Genomic DNA, 23,392 nt, shown 5'->3' on the forward strand with positions numbered 1-23,392 from the left:
GGACACGCTCCAACGGAACAAAGCTCAGGGAACCAAGGTTCCATTTAGATGCTAGGAAGTACTTCCTGACAGTTAGGACCCTGAGGGTATGGAATGGGCTTCCACGGGAGGTGGTTGAGGCCCCATCGGTGAGGGTGTTCAAAGATAGGCTAGACATGCACATGGTGGGCATGTCGTGAGCAGAGCCGGCTGGAGCTGGGGGTCAGACTAGATGGCCCAGGAGACCCCTTCTGACTTTATGTTTCTGTGTTTTGTCTGGATTTAATTTCAATTTGCTGGTCTATATCCAGGTCACCAGAATAATAATTATTAATTACATTTCTATGCTGCCCATAGCTGAAGATCTTGGGGCAGTTTACAACAAGGTGTAAAATCAATAAAATATAATAGATTAAAAACAATTAACAAGAATTTAAAATCAATTTAAAATAGCATAAAACATTAAAACAATAAAAGACAATAACAAAGACAATTTAAAAGAGCAAGACAAGAATAAAAAGGCACCTGACGAATGCTGAAAGGGCCCTGAATGAAAGGCTTTTGCAAAGAGGGTTGTTTTGACCTGGCACCAAAAAGATGGCATATTTGGCACCAGACAGGCCAAGCAGGGAGGTTATTCCAAAAGATGGGGGCCACCACCAAAAAGGCTTTCCTCCTAGTTGTCACACTCCAAGCCTCTCAAGGGGTTGGCACTTGGACGAAGGTCCAAGAGAAAGCTGTCAAATGTTTGAACTGCCTTTGCTTCTGTTGTAGGGTTATTTGAGGCTTGTTTAAACTTTAGAAAAATCCTGCTACATGAGATCAGATGTTATGACAAACCATGGCAACTCCATAGAGGTTATTCAAAATGGTTGATTATTCTGATTATTCAGAGTGGTTGTTGAAACCTACCATGGCTTAAATAAATAAATAAGCCATGGTGGATAGGCTCATCGTGACCTACAAAAGTGCAAACTGGTCCATCTGCTGACATCTCATGGATTTCATATAGATATCAAATAGCTTCGATCCCCAAGGGATGCCTTAGGTCAGTTCCCATGGTGCTGAGCAGTAAACTCATTGTTGTCTGCCATGTTTAGGAAAAAAAGTTGGATAAAATAAAGAGGCATGACCAAAGAGGCTTGGCCTACATTTACAGTCTATTGCTTTACAGAGGCATGCAGCATCAATCCAGCTGGAAGCCTGGCTTCTGGAAAATGTTTAAAACAATGGTAATACACTGAAAACTGAAGTGTTCTGTAGATTATGGATACCTCAGAAATGTGCTTTACAAATACCTTGGATGTGCAGATGAGCAAGAGAGTCCTAGAATCAAATCAAACCAGAACTTTCTCTGAAAGCAAATATAATTAAACAGAGACTGTCATATTGAGAGCACATCATGACTAGGCAAGATTCAGAGGAAAAGGCAATAGTGCTAGGGAAAGCTGAAGGAAAAAGAAAGATCAAATATGAGATGGCTCGATTCTATAAAAGAATCCACAGCCTTGAGTTTACAAGAGCTGAGCAGGCTGTCAAGGACAGGACATTTTGGAGGACTTTCATTCAGTGGGTCGCTGTAATTCCCAGACAACAGCACGTACCATGTCCTAAATAATAGCCACCTGCCAATACATTTCATTGGTTCCTCCTAGGTAATGAGTATTGAGTAGTGTATTTATAGATTCAAGGTAACTTAATGCCCATCAAGTACTTCAACCCAATTTCATAATCACAGGTAGGATTTCACCTTCCTGGTACTTGTGGATCCATACTCGTAAAATTACCCAGTGCAGTTTGGTCATCCCGTATGTATGTATGTACGTACGTACGTACGTACGTACGTATGTATTTATGTATGTATTTATTAAAAGCTTTTCTATACCGTCCTTTACTGAGTCCCAGGAACGGTAACTCCTGTATTTGTGACCTGAAACCGTTGTCATACATACAATAGTGGCGTGCGTGTTTTCCATCGTTTCGGTGCGTTAGTAAATAAACACAGCTGAAAACAGGATCCTAACCCTCGCTGATTGTTAAGTATGGAACACGATGGCATGATCCCTCCGGATTAACACGGAATCCAAGGGAATGGTTTTCCGAGCGAAGCGGAGACTCTAACGCGAATTAGCGACTGTCGAGATTGGAACTCGCCTGGGGGCGATCCTTATCTGGCGAGGATAAACAGGGCAGATTTATCTAAGCAGGGTCGGAATCGGCAATAACATTGCCCGCAAGCGCTGCCTTCGGAAGCCGGCAGCCGCGCGGTCTCTTTAGGCGCGAGCTCCGTGCCTTCCCGGTCCTCCAGCCCCTCTCGCGGCCGCCACCCGAGCGAGAGACCTGCCCTACGCCGCCGCCGGCCGCCGCCACTGCCGGCTGGGGCGCCTCGGCTTTGGCCTGGCTGCGGGCTGCTGCTGGTTGGCGACGAGGGGACACGTGAGGCAGCAGCAAGCGGGGAGGGGGAGGCGGCGGCGGCGGCGGCGGGAGCAGCTGCGGCAGCTGGAGTTCCCCGACAACTGGAAGTGGCGGCGGCGGCGTCAGCAATAAGCAGCGAGTGATAAGCGGGAGTTGTTGGCGGCGGCGGCAACTCCTCCTCCTGCCCCTGCCCCTTTCGCGGAGTCCCTCCGCAGTAGAGCCCAGCCTCCGCCTCTCCGCTCCTTCGCTCGCTCCTCCTTATTGACAAATACACAAAGGGCCGCGCCGGGCTGGAGAGGCGTCTGGAGCCGGCATGGGAGACAAGAAGAGCCCCACAAGGTGAGGAGGGAGGGAAGGCAGGCGGGCAGGCGGGCGGGCCGGCGGGCGAGAAGGAAAGGGCCGCCTCAGACAGGTCGGTGCGGTGGGGGGGGAGGCGGCGGCGTTTTGTGCGTGTGTCCGCGAGTGTGTGTGGGGGTCCCTTTTCTGCCCCTTCCTCCCCTCGCTCCCTCCTCCGCTGCCAAAGCCTTTGGCGCCCCCCAACGCAGCAGAAGCGATGGCGGTGAGGGGAAGGTGGAGGGGAGGACGAGGTAGCTGGTGAGAGGCGGCGCCGGGGGCCGCCGGAGCGCGGCGAGGCCCTGCGGGAAGGCGAGGGAAGAGCCGGGGCGAGCGCGGCGATGTCTTGTTTCGTGCCTTAACCCTGCTCGTGTCTCCCCCTCCCCCGCTCTCCCTCCCCGCCTTCCCCCTCCCCGCTTTTTGGGGGTAGGCCGAAGCGGCAGCCGAAACCCTCTTCAGACGAGGGCTACTGGGACTGCAGCGTGTGCACCTTCCGGAACAGCGCCGAGGCCTTCAAGTGCATGATGTGCGATGTGAGGAAGGGCACCTCCACCCGGTGAGTGAGCGCCCAGGAGGCCGGGACTGACACCCTCGTTCCCGAAGGCGAAGCGGGGGTGGGAGCTGCTGGGGAGGAGCGTGGAGAAAGCTGCGCTGGCCAAGGAGCGGCGGCCGGGCACGACCGCTAGGAAGCAGGCGATCGGAGCCGGCGGCTGCCACCATCATAGCCACCAGGGCAGGCTGATTATTTATTGTCCTCTCTTCTCTGGAGAGGGTGACAGTAGGGAGTGGATATGCTGCAGGCAGCTGCTCTCCGTTCTGCGCTCATTTGCCTTCTTCCCGTTCCTCTCCCCACAATAAACATTTTCCCTTCAACTAAGAATTTCTTTTCTATGAACTTTAAAAAAAGCCCTTCTCTGGCCTTCTGTACTTACGTGGTCGCTTGGGCTAAAAGGGGAAAGAAAATAAGATGCTTTCTTCCTTAGCATATTTGTTTTGTGGTGATTTCACACATAGCATCAATGTCTGAAACATTTGTGGGTTTTTGGGTTTGTTACCCTATTTACCGGATATAGTACTCCCTATGTTTGGAAAGTTTAAAGCAGTTTTCCCTGGTCCAGTGTCTTCCAGATGTATTGGAAAGCAGCTTCCATCAACCCCAAAGGTTGGGCATGCTGAGAATTACCCAATACCCGGTTCAGGAAGTCTGGCTTAAACTGACCAAGTAAAAATTATGAGTAATTGTACAAATTGTGAAAAAAGATTAAGCCATCATCTGTTGAAGAAAGGACTGAAACAGGCTAGGCTTTTAATGCTATTTATGAAGCAGTTAATTCCCCACTTATATTCCACCATGGCTCTATTTAATTCAAAGGATTATTTTATTTTTCAACAATGATTTATTAAAATCAATAAATAAAATAATACAGTGAAGGTTCAGCAAAGAGACTCTTGAATGTGTTTTTGTTATCGTTGTTGATATTTTGATAGGTCAGGAGTTCTGTTATATCTCTACCTTGCCTTTCACAGTTAAGATCTTGTCCATAAAATGCTCAATATGACAGGTGTAGTGTGTGGGGATTCAGGAGGGGTGGACCCCTTCAAAGTGTCTGCCAGTGAAATCAGGGTAGTAGTGGCTTCGGGGTAGCTCAGCTCATGAAATCATCAAGGATATTCACAGGTGGAGTTAAAAATGGCTACTAACAGCTTCGTATATAATGTGTGTGGTGAGTGGTAGAAGAAGCAGGAGGTGTCTCAGCATGTTGCTGTTCAGGTGCACAGCCATTCAGGAGCCATGCACTTGCACTGTGCTAAGATGCACCCTACTTCCACACTTGCTTCCAGTTTATTACCTGGGTCTGGAAACTTAAAAAAATACATATTCTACCCACTTAGCCTTGTCTTCTACATTGTGCCCTTATCATTGAGCAGTTACTGATAAATTTGTACTTTCCCCTATCCTCTCAATCATCCTGCATTACAGGTGGATGATTCCTATCAGAGGATCCTCCCACTAGCCATTTCACAGACTGGGCCATACAGAGTTAGAGGCCAAGTTTTGTTCTCAGTGCAACAGTATCTGTATCTAATGTGTATCTAACATGATTCCTGTTTAGAAAGAGACTTCTTTATATATAGAAGAGGATGGTAACCATCAGCAGTGTTGTCTGATATTTACAGTTTATGCAAGGCATTCATAATACACCTAGTTATATGTTAGACACATTTCATTACATGGAAAATCTGGTACCATGCACAAGTCTGATGTCTGAATTATACTTAAGAATTGTACTTATTCTTGGAACATATGCATGTATAATTTGATATTTATTAGCCTAGGATGTTTATATGCCACTTTTATTTTGCGTAAAGTGGCTTGTAGTTCAAACAGCATAAATCTAAAGACAATAATAAATATGACAAAAGAATATTCTGCTCTAAAAATAGAAATGAACAGGAAAATGCCAACTGAAACAGGTATCTTGTAAATCTTACAGAAGGTGGACCACTTAACATCAGTAAGTATAATAACCATAGACCCAAGGCCACTACAGTAAAGGCTCTTTTTCTTACATTTAATATTTTTAACAAGATGATGGGAATAGTTTGCATGATGGCACTGAGGAAAATATGCCATGGGGAATTATTTTGCCACTGCATATGCTGTTGAGATTTACCTAATTACTTTTCTGGCATGATTTGCCATGTTGTCCAAACATGGGTGGCATGTCCTGTTTGGTTATTTGAGGGTTGCTGCCTGAATTCAGATGACATGGCAAACCATGCAAATGAGGACAATCAGGCAAATCTGGCTGGCATCCGACCACGCTGCATTATGGGGGAAATAAGTCACTGTGGCCTATTTTTCTCAGTCCACTCATGTGAACCAGGTGAGTTGAAACAGGGACCTCTCAAGTGTTGGTTGCACACAGGTTGATGCACAGATAGGCAGGTTACCAAACTTTTTAAAGGTTAGCACCAGCAACTCAAATTGGGACAGGAAACAAATTGGCAGCCAGTTCAATAGTGGTAGAATATATTCAAATCTTCTGATGGTCAGTAGGAGACAGGTGGTGGCATGCACAATCTTTGGGATCATACCAGTAGAGAGTACATTACAGTATTTAGTCCTGGAAGCAATGCAAGGAAGAATCATCATACCCATGTTCCCATTATTTAAGAGACTGGGCCTATAAAGATGATAAATAATGACAACTCCCTTTAATTATTTATCACGTCAGGATAGAGAATTACCCCTAGGCTCTTAGTCTGTTCCATAAGTGGTATTTCAACTTCATCTGTCACAAGTAGACTAAACCCTTCCAAAATTTAGGAATTCCTTACCAGATTTCCCTCTGCCTTCCCTAGGGTTAGCTTTAGCCTGTTTCTCCATTAAGTTGACCACAGTGTTTAGGCATTTGTTTAAGACAGAGATGGCCGCCTCAGGGTGCTTAGTCAAAGAAATTGAGGACTGGGTAATGACACTCCACCCCAAAGCTATAGCTCCATTTTATTAAACAGCATATGTGGCAACTTTGAACAGTATTAAACAGCATCTGCCTGTTCCTACAAGGCTGACCTGGTATACCCAATAAGCCAGATTGAAAAGGTCATGGGTGAATAACAATGGCATTGCTGGAACATATGCGTTTGTGCTTGGTTGCAGATTTTCATCTTGATCTTGTGCAAATCCCATGGAGTTTAATAGGTCTTACACTCTAGTAAGCAGGTACATAGCTGCAGCTCCTAATCAGTAGTTACTTAAATAATTTCAAGTATATGTAAGCTTTACAGGTTGTAGGGTTTTTTAAAAAAACTTTCATTTAACATGAATCTAAACTAAATATTCCATGCAATAGTTAAGTCAAAGTTTATTAAATTTAGGAGAGATTTAACAAAATGATTTAAGGCAATATTTTCATAATCTTTAAGATAGTGCTAACACTATATTTCTTATTTACTTGCCTTTATAGTTGGCTGGGGAATGCTAGAAGATTCAGGACTTTTTTCTGTCCAAGTATACACAAGAGTGTGCCCTAACTGTATTAGCCTTTCCAGATCATTCTGAGCGGAAAGTAAACTTGGTATACAGCCGAATAGTACTAAAAGGAGGAAGAAACAATCAGCAAATACTAGGCAAGTTTCCAGTAATATTTTAGGCCATAGGATTCTTTGAAGCCCCAGCTGAGAGATCCTACTATGTCAGAACTGGGTCTCTGAAGACCCAGGCTACCACCCTAGCCCCCTCGCAGCTGACATGGAAAGTACCCTGCCAGCTAGGCCTCAGGACAAAAAGGGGCATGCTGATATATAGGAAGGGGAGGAGGCTGGGGCTGATACTCCACACCAATTCCTTTTGCCCTCCCCAATTGCTAAATATAGAAAGACAGAATAGCAATCTAGAGGAAATAGGTAAAGTGAGTTCACAGGTTTATGTGTATCTACCTTGGAGTACATTAATGTTTTCCAATGTGATATCTGGCATTTCACTATGCTAAAGAAACAAGCAAATTCAGCATCAGACTATTTTTCCTGGTCACTGGGCCCCCACCTGGTGTTCTTTAGTACTTCCTCCTTGCCTTTAGTACTGTTCAGCTGAATAACAAGGAATTTAGCTTCTACCCAGAATGTTCTTAGAGATACTAATATCTTTGAACAAGTAATAGGTTTTGAAGCCTTGCCAGATTAAATAAAAGCCATCTAGTTCATCATGCTGTTTTCAACAGCAGCCAGCCAGACATATCTGAATGCCTAAAAACTGGGTATTAAGTTATGATAATCTCTTCTAGTTTTGTCTCAAGCATCTGATAGTCAAAGGTGCATTGTCAATGAACATGAAGCTTCCATTTATGGCCACTATACATTGAGACACCAATTCTAAAGTAATGTTTTTCTTTTTTTGTAATATATTATTTGCCTTGTAATAACACATTTCATTTCAAATTATGTATGCTATAAAGAATATACCTATATATCCATATATAATCGATATATCTATATAAAATGTTTTATAAACTGCAGATATAATTTTGCTGTGCATATATGCTGTTAAGTGATGAGAAATGTAGCTCTTGCTGTTACGGCTCTAGTGAAAGAGATGCAAAACATGCTGGCCATGATGGATTTGATTTAAATCAAATTGATTTAAATTATGAGTTATATCATCATTTAAACCACTAGGCAGTAAGACTAAATTTAAATCATGGTTTTCTGTGTAATTTGCATGCATGCACGCCTTACTTCATTAAAATATTTCCAAACTGGGTCTCTTCTTGGTCTGCTGCCATTACCGATTTTCTCCAGGGAAAAAATAATATGATAAATCTTGTGGAATATTCAGCTTAAAAAATTCACTTTCATTTTTATGACTTGCTCCTCCCTACTCACATGTAGCTTCTTCTGCAGATCTATTTCACTTCCAATAATCTTTTATTCATTGAATTTTTTGAAACTTAGCAGTGAGGGGTTGATTCTGTGTATATAAATTTGCAAAAGAACAATGAGATTTAGGTCTTTTTCTCAACTCTGTATGCTTATTTTATAACATTTTTGCAGTGAAGAAGAGGGATAAATTCACAGTTTGGAGAACTGTAAAACCAAGCATCTTTGATAATATCTTCTAGGCAGAAAAATTGTCCAATAATCTTACAGATAGGAATCTTTGGAAGAGCAGAACATTGTGAATGGATTAATGGAATTCATTTACCAAAAAATTAAATATTGCATGACCATACAACCTCATGCTACATAATTAAAAACTAATCCTTATTTCATGATTAGTAACATTTGGACTATAATGTATCTTATATAGAAAACTATCTTTAGATAATGTTTTCCTCAAAAAACAGTTTATTAGAAAAATGCAATTCAAATAAAAAATCCTATTTAAAGTTGTTTCAAAAAATCATTGATTTTTATCTACCCTGATACTGGTTCTTTTGGTTAAAGAGATACAAAATAGGTTTGGTTCTGTTGTGAAAAGAGTTTGCAAGGTCAAGTATCAGACTCTAGTACTCAAAGCAAGCAAATGTTCTCATGCATCAAAGGTGATATGAAAAACCCTACTGGAATCAATCTGGAATGGAAACCTGTGTGAGTTATACACGTGTTGGGAGTCTGAATAAAGCACTCATGGCATCCTAGCCCATCTAGCCATTTTTGGAGAGTAAGGACTCCGTGTGAGCCCACCCATATGTAAATCATATGGGGTGCAGGGGAAGGTGAGACTCCACCAGAGCTGCTGCACTTGGAATATCTGGGAGAAATGCCTCACATAAGTATAGAGTATTTCTCAAAATACAAGTTAAAAATGCAGTATCTTATGTCTGATTCAACAGATAAAACTGTGGATATTGCATAAGAGATGGTTTCAGAAAGTAATGAAAATGAAGATTTTATCTGACAGTAGTTTACACGTTTTACTCTTTGAATCACTTTATGGAGAGGGATAAAGTCAAACATGTACGTTTTGCAACAGTAGTATTCTGAGAATGTATTGAATTGTTTATTTAGTTATAGCCCACAGGAGAATTCTGACACTTATCAACCATTTCAGTTTAATATATATATTTGACATAAGGAATTTCAATAAATTAAAGAAAAACAGAAAAACTTAGTAAATTTAGGAATGATCAGGTATATTGATGACATTTTCATAAAATTTAAAGGGTAACTTCAAAAATAAGCAAACTATTTAAAAGCCATGCTGCTATTATGTACAAGAAAGCTCTTCTTTGCCCCCAGGTATCCATATCTGCCTTTTATGCTTATGTGCATGTATATATTCAGACATTTTTTCTGTAGCCATTCACAGCTCTGGAATGACTCCACATAGAATTGTAATATCAGGTTAGCAGCTATGTTGACAATCTTTTTAAAATTTGCACTTAATGGACATTTCATACTATTCATTCAAATCAGACTAAGTGTAAATAGATTTTGCAGGACTGAAACCAAATTTAGGGATTGAATGTGAGAAGATCAGTATTCCTGAAAACATATGGTGTCATAACTGCCAGATGATACAATGGATGAATTCCCTTGCTGTTATGCTTCTGAGGATAAATGCTTTCTGTCTGGAAGTGATAGCCTCTGATGGTTCCCGAAGGGCATTGTTTTGCATTGTAAAACAAACGCTAAATACTGCACTATGCTGCATGGCATCTGTGAAACCTTCAGTGCGGAGAAATGCGAGTAATTTTGTCCTCCAAAATGGCATTTTCATTTTATATATTTGTTAATACATATGTGTTTGCTAATTATGTCTCTGAATATTTATTCCATTTGTTCTGGAAGGTAGACAGATACGAGCATGGATGAAATTTACTGAACAATATTCTAAAATAAAAAATGAATTTTCAGAGTGTCTATACATTATAAAGTAAAAATATTTGTGAGAATATTGGAGCTCTAGTTTGCCCCATTATGAATTTTTAATACCCAATAGCATCTTGGTTAATGTAAATCAAGTATATTTATGATTTCACAGTATGTATCTGTGCTGCAGGATCATTTATTTATTAATACCTAATTCTACAGCTGAAAAGGCTCTCAAACCATTTCATATGTTCCTGCCAACAGGATTACAATCTAAGATCCATGATACAAAAGGAAATACAGATTGGGAGGGAAAATAAAAGCAAATTCAGGTACCATTTCTTAAGTGAAATAGTTGTTATAATGATCAGCTGGACCCAAAACAGTGTGGGCAGACGAGGGGCTGGTCTTTCAGCAGTATTCATGGAATAGCACTACTTCCCATCTTCCTCTGCTGCAGCATGGTGGATGCCTACTGGTCTTTGAAGAATCCCAGTGGCATTTGAACGTTTTTAGCTGTACCTGTGTGTAGGTTTCATGGAGGAATCTGTTGAGAACAGGATAGTGGATTTGCTAGACCATTGGTCTGCTCTGGCAGAGCTTCCTCTATGTCCATGATGGCACGGGAGTTATTTAAAAATGTAATCAGTTGCTTTTTATTATTTTGTAACATAATAAACCCTGTTATTCTTAAACTTCTATGCTTCCACCAGCTCCAGTTGCTTCTGAATATTGATCGGATGTGTACCTGGGTGTTCATTGCACTGAAAACAATACAGTTCATTATGGATGACATCTAATATTGTACCATCATACCTGACCACAGAAGATCTATAGATACTTGCACATGCAACACCTGTGCCCTTCAGGGTAAAGATGTCATAGAAGTAGATTGCTCTCATTCTCATTCAGTGTGCAGATGGAACAATATTAAAAAAACACTCCTGTGGTACCAAGTTTTGCACACACCCTCCCTTTGGGGAGAAAATGGAGATTAATGGCTAAAAATACCTTTTAGAATATCATTCCATATCGTTCCATTTGGGAGGCTTTTAACAAAACATAGAGTAATTGTTGAGAAGGATATAGTTATTTAATTTGGGATTTTTTAAAAAATTGTCATGTAATTTTCAAACTTATTTTGTGGAACCACTTAACTCTTTCTTATATTTTATAAAATATGTAATGCTTCAGACTTACAGGAACTAAGCTTTTTCACAATGTGTTGGGTCTAGATGTTTTACCAGAATTCAGGTTTTGCGCTATGAATTGAAGTTTAGGATAGAGTTCTGTCATGCCTTCACCTTCTCTAAGAAGATGGCATTTCCAGTGAAGTTAAACTTACACAGGCAGTTCCAGAGTTATGAACGAATTCCATTCCTGAATGCATCTTTAAGTTGAAGCTGTAAGTTGGATCATGTACATAGGGTCCTAATTAGCATGAGTAAGCCAAATGTTTGTCTTAGTTTATATATGTATTTCACTTTTCTATGCATATAAAACACTTAAGAAAAACTTCCATATACAGACATCCCTCCACTTTGGCAAGAGTTAAGAGTGCAGGACCTCCATCAAAGTGGAGAAACCACAAAGATCTCTAGCGCCCCCCTCCCCAACTTAACACTGTTGACCATATGTGTACTGGTTTACTTCTTCTCTCTCTCATGCCTTGGTCTGATCCAGCAGAGCTCCTCTTTTACATTTATTACATTCATATTTGCTTAGTCCACACCCTCCCTCTCACTCACCAGTGCTTCCTCTTTGCACCAAGAAAATGCCAAAAGGATTTTCCACTTAAGATGGGTGGGGCAAGAAGGTATACTTTGAAGGTGCTCCCTCTCTTCCCTTTTGCTTCTCTCTCTCTGGAGCAGTAGGCTGCAAAATTCCAAAGGTTCCATGTTGGTTACTGCAAACTGTTTGTCTTTAACACAATTTTTAAAAATTGCATAGGTTTTATGGCAGTTTGTTTGTACGAACATATGTTTGTGACTCAGATGGTCTTAACCTGGGGACTGCCTGTACTATTTTTCTTAGACTCAAACAGTGAGTCTAAGAAAAGCTCTTTTTCACTCTTCCTCTTCTGTTGTGGCAATTACAGAAGTAATTGAAGAATGGCTACACTGGGGCTGCCATTTGGTCTTCTGGCTCCTAAGACTTTTTTTATCCTTCCTCATTACTTGATGTTCAGAATTACTCTAAAGGGATCACATGTGCCAGCCAGAATAACTTGATAAGACTAGTCATTTGGGTAGTTTGCTTCAGATATTTTATACATGTGCAAAAAAAAATATGTAAAAGAGCCAAAATAATTCGATTTTTTAAATCTTTTAGTTATAGTTTTTATTGGATTGCATAGATATCAGAATTTGGATCTTTTTGTATAGCTTCCCCCCCCCAAAAAAAAGCCTAGCGAAGAAAAAGAAAATGATGTGTAGCAGGACCCCCATATCCATAGGGGATAGGATCCAAGCCCTTCAGCAGATGCCTGAACACTGCACTTGCGGGGTTAGGGGCACAGGATCTGCAAAAGTGGAAAAACAAAAAATATCTCTAGTTTCTTTGTGTCCACTGAGAGACAAAACATGTGAGTGAGGCTGGCTAGTACCAAAACAAAGAGTATGGTGTCCCCAAACAGAATGATTAGTTCTCAAGAGATATTTGTGTTTTTTCCCTAGAGATCGTCATGGTGTTTATCTAGAGATACGGATAGTTTTTCCACTTTCATGGGAGTCCTGTGCTCCTAACTTCTGTGAATGTGGAGGCCTGACAGTCCAATCACTATACTGCACTTGCATCTGAAAGTTGCCTCATATATTTACATTTTAAGTTACATTCATTAAGTGTTTTATATGTACATCTGAAAATGTAATTTTTGAAGATTTTTTTTCCAATTTAGCGTACAGCAGGGGTCTCAAACTCAACTTACCTGGGGGCCGCTGGAAGTAGAGTCTGGGTGAGGCTGGGCCGCATCAAGTATTCCACCACCGCGGTGGTGGTGGGCCGCTCATCCCGTGGCCGGCCCGGGCACCACCGGCGCTTTGAAGGCCGCAGGGCCCCTCCCCCGTGCCCCGCCCGTCCCGGCAATTGGCCTGCGGGCCGCGAGTTTGAGACTGCTGGTGTATAGGATGCAAAAAGAAGGAGCACCATTTTTTTTGTGTACGAGGCTCTGCTTTTCCCTTTTAAGTTATATGTGCTGTGACTTTGAAACTGATGACTTTTGAGTAGGTGACGGATTTTCTCATACAAGTGTGTACAGTTATATCCCTCAGCACAAGAAATGCTGAACACTGTTTCTGTTGAAATGTCAGATCATAATGACTGTACAGGATAAAATTCATGAGATATCTAATAGATCAGTAAGGAGGTTCAAGGCTCTTTTGCATTTCAGGTATAATCATGGGGTCAAAAGATAGTCTGAAAGATCTGATTCTCAATTGATTATATAAGCCATCTCATTATAGAGTATTTTGTTTGAACTGACAATTTCACCTGGCTTAAATTGAATAGGGAGATACACTCTTGACCAACTGTACCTCAGGGGAAACCTACTTTGAATAAGATTGGGATTCCAAAACAAACTTCACTCCCACAGATGATGTGGAACAATCTTAACAGCCCTATCACAGAGCCCTGGGTCCCTAAACAATTCCTTTTACCCTAATCTGAGTGCTGGTTTGATCCATGCTTCCATCCTAGAACCATGGTTTTCCAGGGTAGCAGTGAAGTTGTCATCAAAGTAACCACTTGGCCACTAGAAGATATTTCTGCCCAAAGTTTACATAGGAACAAAGTCTGCTCAGGATGAAGAAATAGTCTCAGCTATAGATACCGAGGAAGCATATCCAGCTGCAACTGTTGAATCAGGAAGGGAAGTAGATGACAGCATGTGCATAAGTGTACCCTTGCCTCCCAGATCTTTTCTATGTTATTTTTATATCTATCACCAACACATGTCTTCTACCATATTTTCTAAAAGCCAGGTCACTTGGAGCCTTTCTTCCATCTTTGCTTATGGATATCCTACCCCTGGATTCCTGTACACACCAGCCCCAAAGTTCTCAGTCCCAGTCTCCTGGGTTAAGCAGGGAGGCCTGAAAGGATGCAATACTCAAGTTTATGCAGTTAGGACTCTGTTAAAGCAGGGTCCCCAGCTGTGCAAACAGTTATACTCACATGCAGGTAAATGCAAGTGTAATGGTTCTTTAGATGTTGCTGTTCAGTGTGACAAGGTCAAGGATAGAGGGAGTGGAAACTGGTGTGTGTAGGGGTGCATGCAGTCATAGGGATTAGGTGCACTTCTTTCAAAATACAGCACTCTGGTGGGGCTTTCAGAATCCAGACTGGAAGAGGAGGCAGGGTTGGAATAGTTGGTTCATATGATATGGTTAATAAACTTTGAGATAAGGCTAGTGGCTGGTGAGAACCAAAATTACCTATAGTTTGTGGGGTAGGTGCTATGGAACAGGAAGGGGCAGCAGGGGAGAGGTGTGACTTTATCAGTCTTGTGGTTCAATGTCAAGTCAAACAAGCTGGCAAATTCAGTTTCATCCAGTGTTCCCACTGTCTTGCCCACAAGCAGCGTGAGCCTCCTTGAGGGCAGAGCCACCTCCATTTGGCTGGGAAAGGAAGAGGGCAGTTCAGTTTGGAAACAAATTTCTGGTATGGGTAAGAACTAACTCCCCAAATGAGAGAATCTTAACTTGATGGATGTCTCTCACTAATAACCTTTAATATAATAAAGATTGTAATTAGAAGCCTCTCGTCATGATCTCCTGGGAAGGAAAAGGAAAGAGACTGTGGGGAGAAAGATACTGGCTTGCAACAGCAGCTGGTTTAGTATATGTGGCCCAGTTTAAGCCCTCATGCTCAGGTGAATGTCTGAATAAGGCTAGAGTAATAGGAAAGTTCTATATGTAACTTGCTCATTCACATGTACCTTGAATTGCCTAGAGAGCTTAGCTATTGGGTGATAAAGAAATGTAATCAACATTAAATAATAAATATTAAAATATTATATTGGTGAAGAAACGTCAACAAATTAGAAGCAATTCAATATCTTAGAAAAAGTTAAAATAATATTCTGATTTGTTTATTTTTTAAATTTTTCAGTTACCTTGTTTAAAAATATGATTATAGGTTTCACTAGGGAAAGCTGCCTCTCTACACTAAGGTTGATGTAACATAGTTGTGATACCATTTTGCTACAATTTGCTACAAAGTAAGGATAATTAATAGCTGTAGAAATAAGCCGTAACACAGGGATTCTGACACACCACACATAGTAACACCACTAGCAATCAAAACTTAGTGTGGTGATGTTGTGCCCTTAACCCAGGGGTGGGCAATTAATTTTCCTATGGGGCCACATGAGAAACTTGTGACAGTTGTTAAGGGCTGGACCAATACACTTACAGCTCTGCTCAATATATATCTCTATAAAAACAGTAAATGAAACATTACAATGATACAATGAAAATGTGGAGCACAGAACAACACTAATGAATATTCACAAAAATATTAACATTACATGAAAAGCAATAAATTCAATTCAATTTAGCAGATCCTTCAAAATAAAAGCAGTGCAGTTGTATTGCTTGCATCTATATTACGACGATATATATTTGCATTGACTTTTAATTTGCCAGTGACCTCATGCGGGCCAGCCAGGGTCAGCCATCGGGCCGGATGTGGCCCGTGGGCCGTACAATGCCCAGGTCTTTCTTAACCCATGCTCAAAAGCACCATATGCACAGGAAGAAGTGGCTTAGTATGTTCCTTTATATTTAGTACATAATTTGGATGCTAGAAAGAGATTACTGTACCTTCCTCAATGCAGATTATTGTGACAGAGCTGGCAGGAGGGCAACTATAGCCAGAACATCAATGCCTATCTACAGATGGTGTTTGACAGAACATATAGGCTTTGCCAGTTAAATAGAAAAGTAGAACTTTTGCAGTTACAACACCTTGTCTGCTCCGTAGTCCAATGGATAAGATATACATAGGAAATGTACATAATACACTTTGAGGCTCTTTCAGTAGAAGTGTTCCAGTTCCAACATGTTGCCACATTCCATGCAACAATTGCATTGGTATCACTGAAAACTATAGCAGAGCAGATTAGCCAAATCCTTCCATGCTTTTCATGTCAGGTAGATTTACTGCAGATTTATTGTGGGCCTTCCAGTCAGATTTATTGCAGCAGCAGTTGGGCCCACCTACCTAAAGCTATAGAAGGAGAAAGGCTTGCAAGAGAGCCAGCTCTCCAAGCATGAGGAACCCTGGTGAAGCAGTGTCTCAGCCCCAGTGACAAAACAGCACACAAGTGAGTTAAGCAACCTTGTGAGTTTAGCAAAAGGTTAGAGGCCAGTTGCAGAGAACTCTCCTCCCTTCTCATAAGTAAATATTAACTGTAAATTTACTCACTATTTTTTAACTAAATGTGAGTTCTTTTCCTTTTTCAGTGCAACCAAACAGCCCCAGACTAAACAAACCCAAAAATGCCAACTAAACAGCAACAATAATAATTCAGTTATGACAGGGAGGCAATCTTGAATTTAATCCTAGGGGTGGAAATGTTACCAAGGTCTTGAACCAATTGGAAATAGTGGCTACAGTGCTGTAATACACATTTAAGTGGAAGATTGCCAAAGGTAGTCCAATGTAAAAGAGGACCTTCAAAAGAGGAAACTCTTCTAAAAAGAGGTGCTTGTAAAAAAGAGGTTGAAAAGAGTCAGCAGGTTCAAATCCCTTGAATATGCTTGGAGATTACTCAATGCTACAATAATATAAGCTCAAATAGTATGCATATAATGTCAGGAAAGGTAACACTTAAGTTCAGGTCATCTTCATAGTTAATAAGTGATGTTAAGGAAACTCTTAGAAAAAAGAAAGCTTCCTTCAGCAAGTGAATTTTTTTTCCTAAACAGGAAAACAAAGGAGAGCACAAATTTGCACAAGGGAGATGCAGGGAGATGATAAGAGAAGGGAAAAAGCATTTTGAGGAATGTATTGCAAATAACATCAAGACAAGCAACAAAAAGTTATTTAAATTTTATGTAAAGCAGGAAAACATCTAGAGAAGTACTTGGACCACTGGAGGAGGAGGAGGATTTTATATCCTGTCAATCCCCAGAGATTGGAACTCTAGGTAGTTCACAACATTAAAATTCACACAATTTAAGCATTCAAATGAACTTAAAGTAAGATAAGTAGATTGCAGAAATGCTGAATGAATTTTCTACTGTCTTCACATTAGCGGACATAGGAGAGATACTTGTTCCTGAATGGATGTCTATAGAAATGGAGTCTCAGGAACTGAGGCAGATATTGGTGACAAAAGATGAAATTTTCAACCTTATTGACAAAGAGTAATAAAGCATGGGCCCCAGATGATATCTGTCTTAGAGTCCTTAATTCAAATATAAAATTGCTGATCTTACAAAAATATGTTACATATCCCTAAGGGCAGCCTCTGTATCAAAGGAGTGAAGAATGGCCAATATAACATTGAATTTTGAATGAGGTGTCTGGGAAAATCCAAGAAATTACAGGCCAGTTAGCTTTCCATATGCTTTGGGTAAACTGCTTGAAAGATAAAATTAGTAAGCATATAGGAGTTTAAGCTCTGCTGAAAAAGAATCAATATGTAAGTTCTGTTGCGCTAACCTTTTAGAGTTCTTTGAGAGTGTAAAGAAATATGTGGTCAGGAGCAATCCTGTAGACATTATTTACTTGGACTTCTAAAACACTTTTGATGGACTCCTGACTGACTTAGCAATCATGAAATAAGAAGGGAGGTCCCACTTCTTATGGATCAAGTTAAATAACAGAAACTGGAGAGAAGGAATACATTTCTTCTGATGGAGCTCACAGGGATTTACTTTTCAATTTATTCAAAAATTATCTGGAATTAGGAGTGAGCAGTGAAGTGGCCAAGTTGCTGATGACACCCAATTGTTTAGGGTGGATAAAACAAGAAGTACAGGTGCCCACTTGCTGACCACTGCTCACTACTGGGTGAGCTGCAAAGTCAGGTGTTGGGTGAGAAGAAGGGAGGAGGAAGGGAACAATAGGAACGAAAGGGAGGGAGGAAGAAGGAAGCAGCAGCACTGGTGAGCTGTGAAGTCAGAACTTGTAGTGGGTGGCGAGGAGCAGAAGGAAGGAAAGAATAAGAAGGGAAGCAAGGAAAGTTCAAAAACAGTGCCATGGAGCTGCAAAGTTTGAACTAGAAAGCTACTCCAGTGATAATCCCTCGGCCCTCCAGCAGCACAGTGAAACCCTGACTCTTCAGGACCAGGTCCATCCTCTCCAACATTAGTCCCTTCTTCACCCTCATCCAGTTGATGTGAGACTTAATGTTTGCTCAAGAAGTGTTAACCTTTAATAATCTTTTTACTATTTTTCCATCTTTCTGTCTAAACTGTTTTAAGAACTGCACTGTATACCTGTACACATACATACAGATTCTCTTTCCAGTACCTGTAATTAATTTATTATTAGTGTGTTATTATCATTATTAAAAAGTTCTATTGAGTTTAAGATGTTTTAGTGTATGTGAAAGCGTTTCAAGTGTTTTATATGCTTTTTATATGCACAAAAGCGCATATATATATATATATATATATATATATATATATATTTGTATGCGATCTGACTGAACATACAAATTTAACTTAAGGACATTGTCAGGAACAGAACTCATCTATAACCCAGGGATTACCTGTAATTGTGAGGAGTTTTAAAAGTATCTCTCCACTCTGGAAGATTGGACATCAAAATGGCAAATGTCGTTTAATGTAAGCAAGCGTAAAGTAATGCACAGTAGGGTAAAAAAATTCCAACTCCAAGTATAAGTTGTAGTGGTGACTGACCAAGAAAGGTTTCTTGGGTTTGTGATAGCTCAATAAAAATGTTGATCCAGTGCAGGGTGGATTTGATTTAAATCAAATAGATTTATAGTAATCACAGTAAGACTGGATTTAAATCATGGTTTTCTACATAATTTACATGTATGTCTGTCTTACCCGTGGATAGAGGAACCTCATTAAAATATTCCCATATGGTATCTTTTTGGTGTCACTTTCATTTTTACTGCTTGCCTCTGCCTCCCCAGTTAGCTTCTTGGGTAGATCTATTTTATGCCTGACAATCTTCTATTCGTTGGATTTTTTGAAACTTAGCATTTAAGTGGTAAGGGGTTCAGTCTGTCTACATAGGTTTGCAAAGGAACAATGGGACTGAGGTCTTTTTCTCAACTCTAATGCTTATTTTATAGCATTTTTGCTGTGAAAAAGAGGCATGTGATTTTTGCAGACACAAATTCACAGTTTTGAGAACTGAAAAACCAAGCATCCGTGATAATACTTTCTAGATAGAAAAAATGGCCAATTATCTTACAGAAACCTCTGGAAGAGCATGACATTGTGAATGGATTAATGGCATACATTTACCCGAAAAATGCATGAATATATAGCCTCATGCTACATAATTAAAAAGTAATCCTTATTTCATGATTTGGACTATAATGTCTCTTAAACAGAAAACTATCTTTAGATAGATTTTTTCCTCAGAAAAGCATTTTATTTTAAAAAAATCCAGTTAAATACAAAAACTTTTCTAAATTTTAAAAATCCTATCTAAATTTAAAAATCCAGTTTTTGATTTAAAAAATCATTGATTTTTATCCACCCTGATCCAGTGTGCAGCTGCTTTGAAAAAAGGAAAATTGCATGCTTGGCATAATTAGGAGAGGAAATGAAAATTTATTTATTTATTTAAAGTTTTTGTATGCCGTCCCCTTGCTATATAGCCTCGGGACGGCTCACACAAAAATAAAATTGTTCACATCATACTCCCCATAAATAAATAGTTTATTTATAATGTGACTTCTCTTAGTATATTATGTATAGTTCTTGTTTGCATAACTAAAAACAGATGTTGTACAGTTGGAAAATGTGGAAAAGGGGAACTAAACTGATCAAGGAAACTGCATATTGGTGGCACTAAACCCTCTTAACGCTGGATGATGCCACTCAGCAGTTTCATGTGGATGTCAGAAAGAATCCATATTGAAAATAAAGGTATTGAGATGAAATATGAAAGCCTTTGTAGGTGCTACGTGTCTCCTAATGCCTTTCTAGAATTGATTCTTCAGATAGGAATGGAACCATGACACATCTTGCTGATTATTCAAGATAGTCTATTAAGAAGGATGATCTGGTCAATGATATTGAAAGATGCTGAGAGAATTAGCATGTTTGTACTACCAGTACTCCTGTAGGTCATCCTGCAGGAGTTTCTGTGCTAAAATTCTGCCTGAGATGAGATCAGAATTGATAAGATAATCAATTTAATCTAAAATCACTTGAGCAGGAGGGTCTGGTAGTTGCTGGTTAGCTCCCATGTGAACAAAATGCTGAACTAGATGGACCATTGATCTAAGCAAGCATGGCTGCTATATGCTTATAGTCATATGAGTTTCACAGCAACCACCTGTTTAAGCACTTTGCTCAAGAAGGGGATATTTGCTACTTGCTAATGGTAGCACCCAAGGTCAGTTTTTAAAGGAGTTGCCTCACAACTGCTTCCTTCAAGCTCTTTGGAAAGGCACAGGAAAGTAAAGATCGAAAATAAACAAGAATAACTGTTTCCCAACTGATTACTTTTGCTTTGGTTCCACTCTGTTCTGTTCGGCTAATACAGGGCATGGAAATCACATTTACCTCTTTGCTGCCAGATTGCATAGGTACCTCTGAAGCTTGGGTGGCCAGCCTCTGGTCTGCAGGCCTAATCTAGCATTTGGACATTGACTCTGCAGCCTGTGGAGGCTTGGGCACCCCTTCCAAGCCCCACTCCTGAAATGGAATCTGTTAGAGCCTCTTAGAGAAATGTCCTTAGCTCAGATTTCTGATCAGAGGTAACAAAGGAATTCCATTGTGTGTGATCCCTCTCCTGTTGGAGAATGGGAATTCCCCTGCTTAATTATAATCAGAAATAATCCATCAGGAGTGGTGGCTGTGTAGTTGTTGAGAGCTTGCAGGAGTTGTGCTTGCAGGTGTAGGATGAAAGAAGCCAGGCTTTGTCTCTTCCCCTGCTCTGCATCTTTTTTTCAATAGGAAAATGTGGGGCTAATGAAGTAGTTTTACTGTGCATGGGCCTTCTCTGATAGACATGCTGGGAGAATCATAGAGTATTACACCAGGCTGTACTGCCCCATCTCTTTGGTGTCTGTAGGTAAAAGGGCCAGATCCCTTCCATAATTTATCTAGCAGGGGACTGGGTGTGAGGTCATTTTGTTCTCCTTCACCATTTTAGTTGCTTGTACCTGATGTTGAAACACAAGGCTTTAGATTTTCTGGGATTTCTAATCTGTGGAAATGAGGGTCTTGTTAAAATGATCCACATACATTGACTACTAGAAATGAATTCCTGATAATTTAGGGACTGTTTCCTTTGAAGCTTTGGTCAACTTTTAGGTTGGGGAAATGACCCTGTTGGTTAAATCTGAACCCTCTTTTCATTTGTTAGACCTTAGTTGGCCCCTTGGTGTCTGTGAGCTATGCAATGACAGGGATGATGGTGGTGGTGGTGGTGGTGGTGGAGGAAGGTAGGACAGGTCTGCCCAAACATAGACTAGAGCCCATTTTAAGGCCTACTCCATGATGATGATATGAAATAACCCTTATTTCATGCCACCATTGTGTCTGCATGGTGTGGGCTAATGGAACTTTTCCACATCCTGTTATATCTTGGCTCTTATAAAAATGGAAAGCCATTTGTGACCAGTTTGCAAATTATTTTGCAGGTAGCCAAACCAGCTAGAGTAGCACTAGAAAATTCTCCTTGTTACTGTGATCGCAGATCAGAAAAAAGAACTACTGAATTATGGATTTGTTGAAGTTTCCAGACAGCGCGGTGTATATCTTCACGCATTGTTAACATAATGCTGATAATTGCTGGGTTTTGCACAATCTTATCATCGTCTTTAACATACCCTGTCAATGTGGCACACAGGATAGGTGCTCTTTAATGCCTCATCCTAATTACGCTATTGTAGATTGTATGTCTGTATATCTCATTTCTTTTAGTGCCAATTCTTCTGCTAAGCAGAACATACAGATTGTTGATGTGTCACAGAGATTGCTTTTGTTGTTTAAAAATAATTGCGGAATTAATCTAAAAATGTGTAGCTTCCTTGACACATATACAGATGATTTAACATGGCCAAGAGCTTGGAACTTTATTTTAAAGATAGCTTTGTGCATTGGACTTACAATGTCAAATACTTTGAAAAAATATTATGGAGATGCTGCATCCACATGCAACATATCTTTTTCATTTCATTGGAGAATTACACATTTGTGTCTGTTTAAGAATGAAACAATTCAGCTATTTTGTGCATGGTCTTAGGTGTCAAATGGCTACTCCCCATTTAGGTAGTAAATTATTTGGAATTTAGAGGTAGTTTTTTTCCAGGAGGTTAAGTCACAGCAGGAACAATGGGTCAATCCAGGAAACTGAATCCTAAGGACAGTGGAGGCTGGGGAATAGGTATCTTTTAAAATTAGTTACTATAAGAACCAGAAAGTTAGCAAAATCTACTGTTATTTTAATTGGGTAAGAAGATGCATGGCGAACTTGGAATAGTTTGTACAAGGAAAGTTGGTGAAATGATAGTTCTAGAGCTAAAAAATGGAAGAAAGAACGTTGGGTGAAAATGGGAGAAAAAACCCTGGGTGGACAGTAGCAGAGACCTTAGAATCCAAAAAAAGTTGAACTGAAATTAAGTGGGCTGGAAGATGCATTACCAAACTGCTAAAAGAAGCTGAAAGAAACTATTAATAGGACTTAAATAGGGGAGTGGTGGAGACAATGTTTTGAAACTTTCTCCAGTGTGGTGTCTGTCAGGTGTTTTTAACTAAGCTCCAGCCAATGTGGTCATTTGCCAGATATCATAAGAGCTGTACTCCAAAAGATCTGAAAGGCACCATGTTGGGGAAGACTGGAACTTTAGAGGGATGCTTTTTATGCCATTTTAATAGCATAACTGCTCTTGTCATTAAACATTTTTAAAGTCTATTTTTCATAGAAATACAGTTGCACCGCTTCTGGTTTGGTTCATGATAGATTGTTTGCCTTCTTCCTCTCCCTCCTGTTGTCTTAGTTTTCCTGTGGGTATCCTAGGGGACAGCATGACAGGACCAGCTTGTCTCCTGCTTGTTGCAGTTTTGAGTCATTTTTGGCTCACTGAAGCTTTTTGTCCCTTTGCTGTCCCCATTTTGACAGTCACTAATAGCACCTTCCTAGTGTCCTAACAGCACCTTTCCCCCTGCTAGTCCTCAGGATGATA

The 23,392-nt window shown here is 40.3% G+C and overlaps 1 protein-coding gene across 2 annotated transcripts in view; it reads left to right on the forward strand.

Annotated features, from left to right (window-relative positions):
• The first annotated feature begins 2,548 nt into the window (after positions 1-2,548).
• YAF2 (YY1 associated factor 2) overlaps positions 2,549-23,392 on the forward strand; it is a 37,228-nt gene continuing 16,384 nt past the window's right edge. Inside the window, exons 1-2 of one of the 2 annotated variants that reach the window (XM_044422942.1) lie at positions 2,549-2,733; positions 3,158-3,283. In XM_044422942.1, the coding sequence (XP_044278877.1) occupies positions 2,708-2,733; positions 3,158-3,283 (152 nt within the window). In that variant the 5' untranslated portion in view covers positions 2,549-2,707. The remainder of the gene's footprint in view (positions 2,734-3,157; positions 3,284-23,392) is intronic. The other variant, XM_044422941.1, reaches the window with a different exon arrangement.

The sequence above is a fragment of the Varanus komodoensis genome, unplaced genomic scaffold, assembly GCF_004798865.1.
Source record: "Varanus komodoensis strain SLA01 unplaced genomic scaffold, ASM479886v1 scaffold13_1, whole genome shotgun sequence".
NCBI classification, from domain to species: domain Eukaryota; kingdom Metazoa; phylum Chordata; class Lepidosauria; order Squamata; family Varanidae; genus Varanus; species Varanus komodoensis.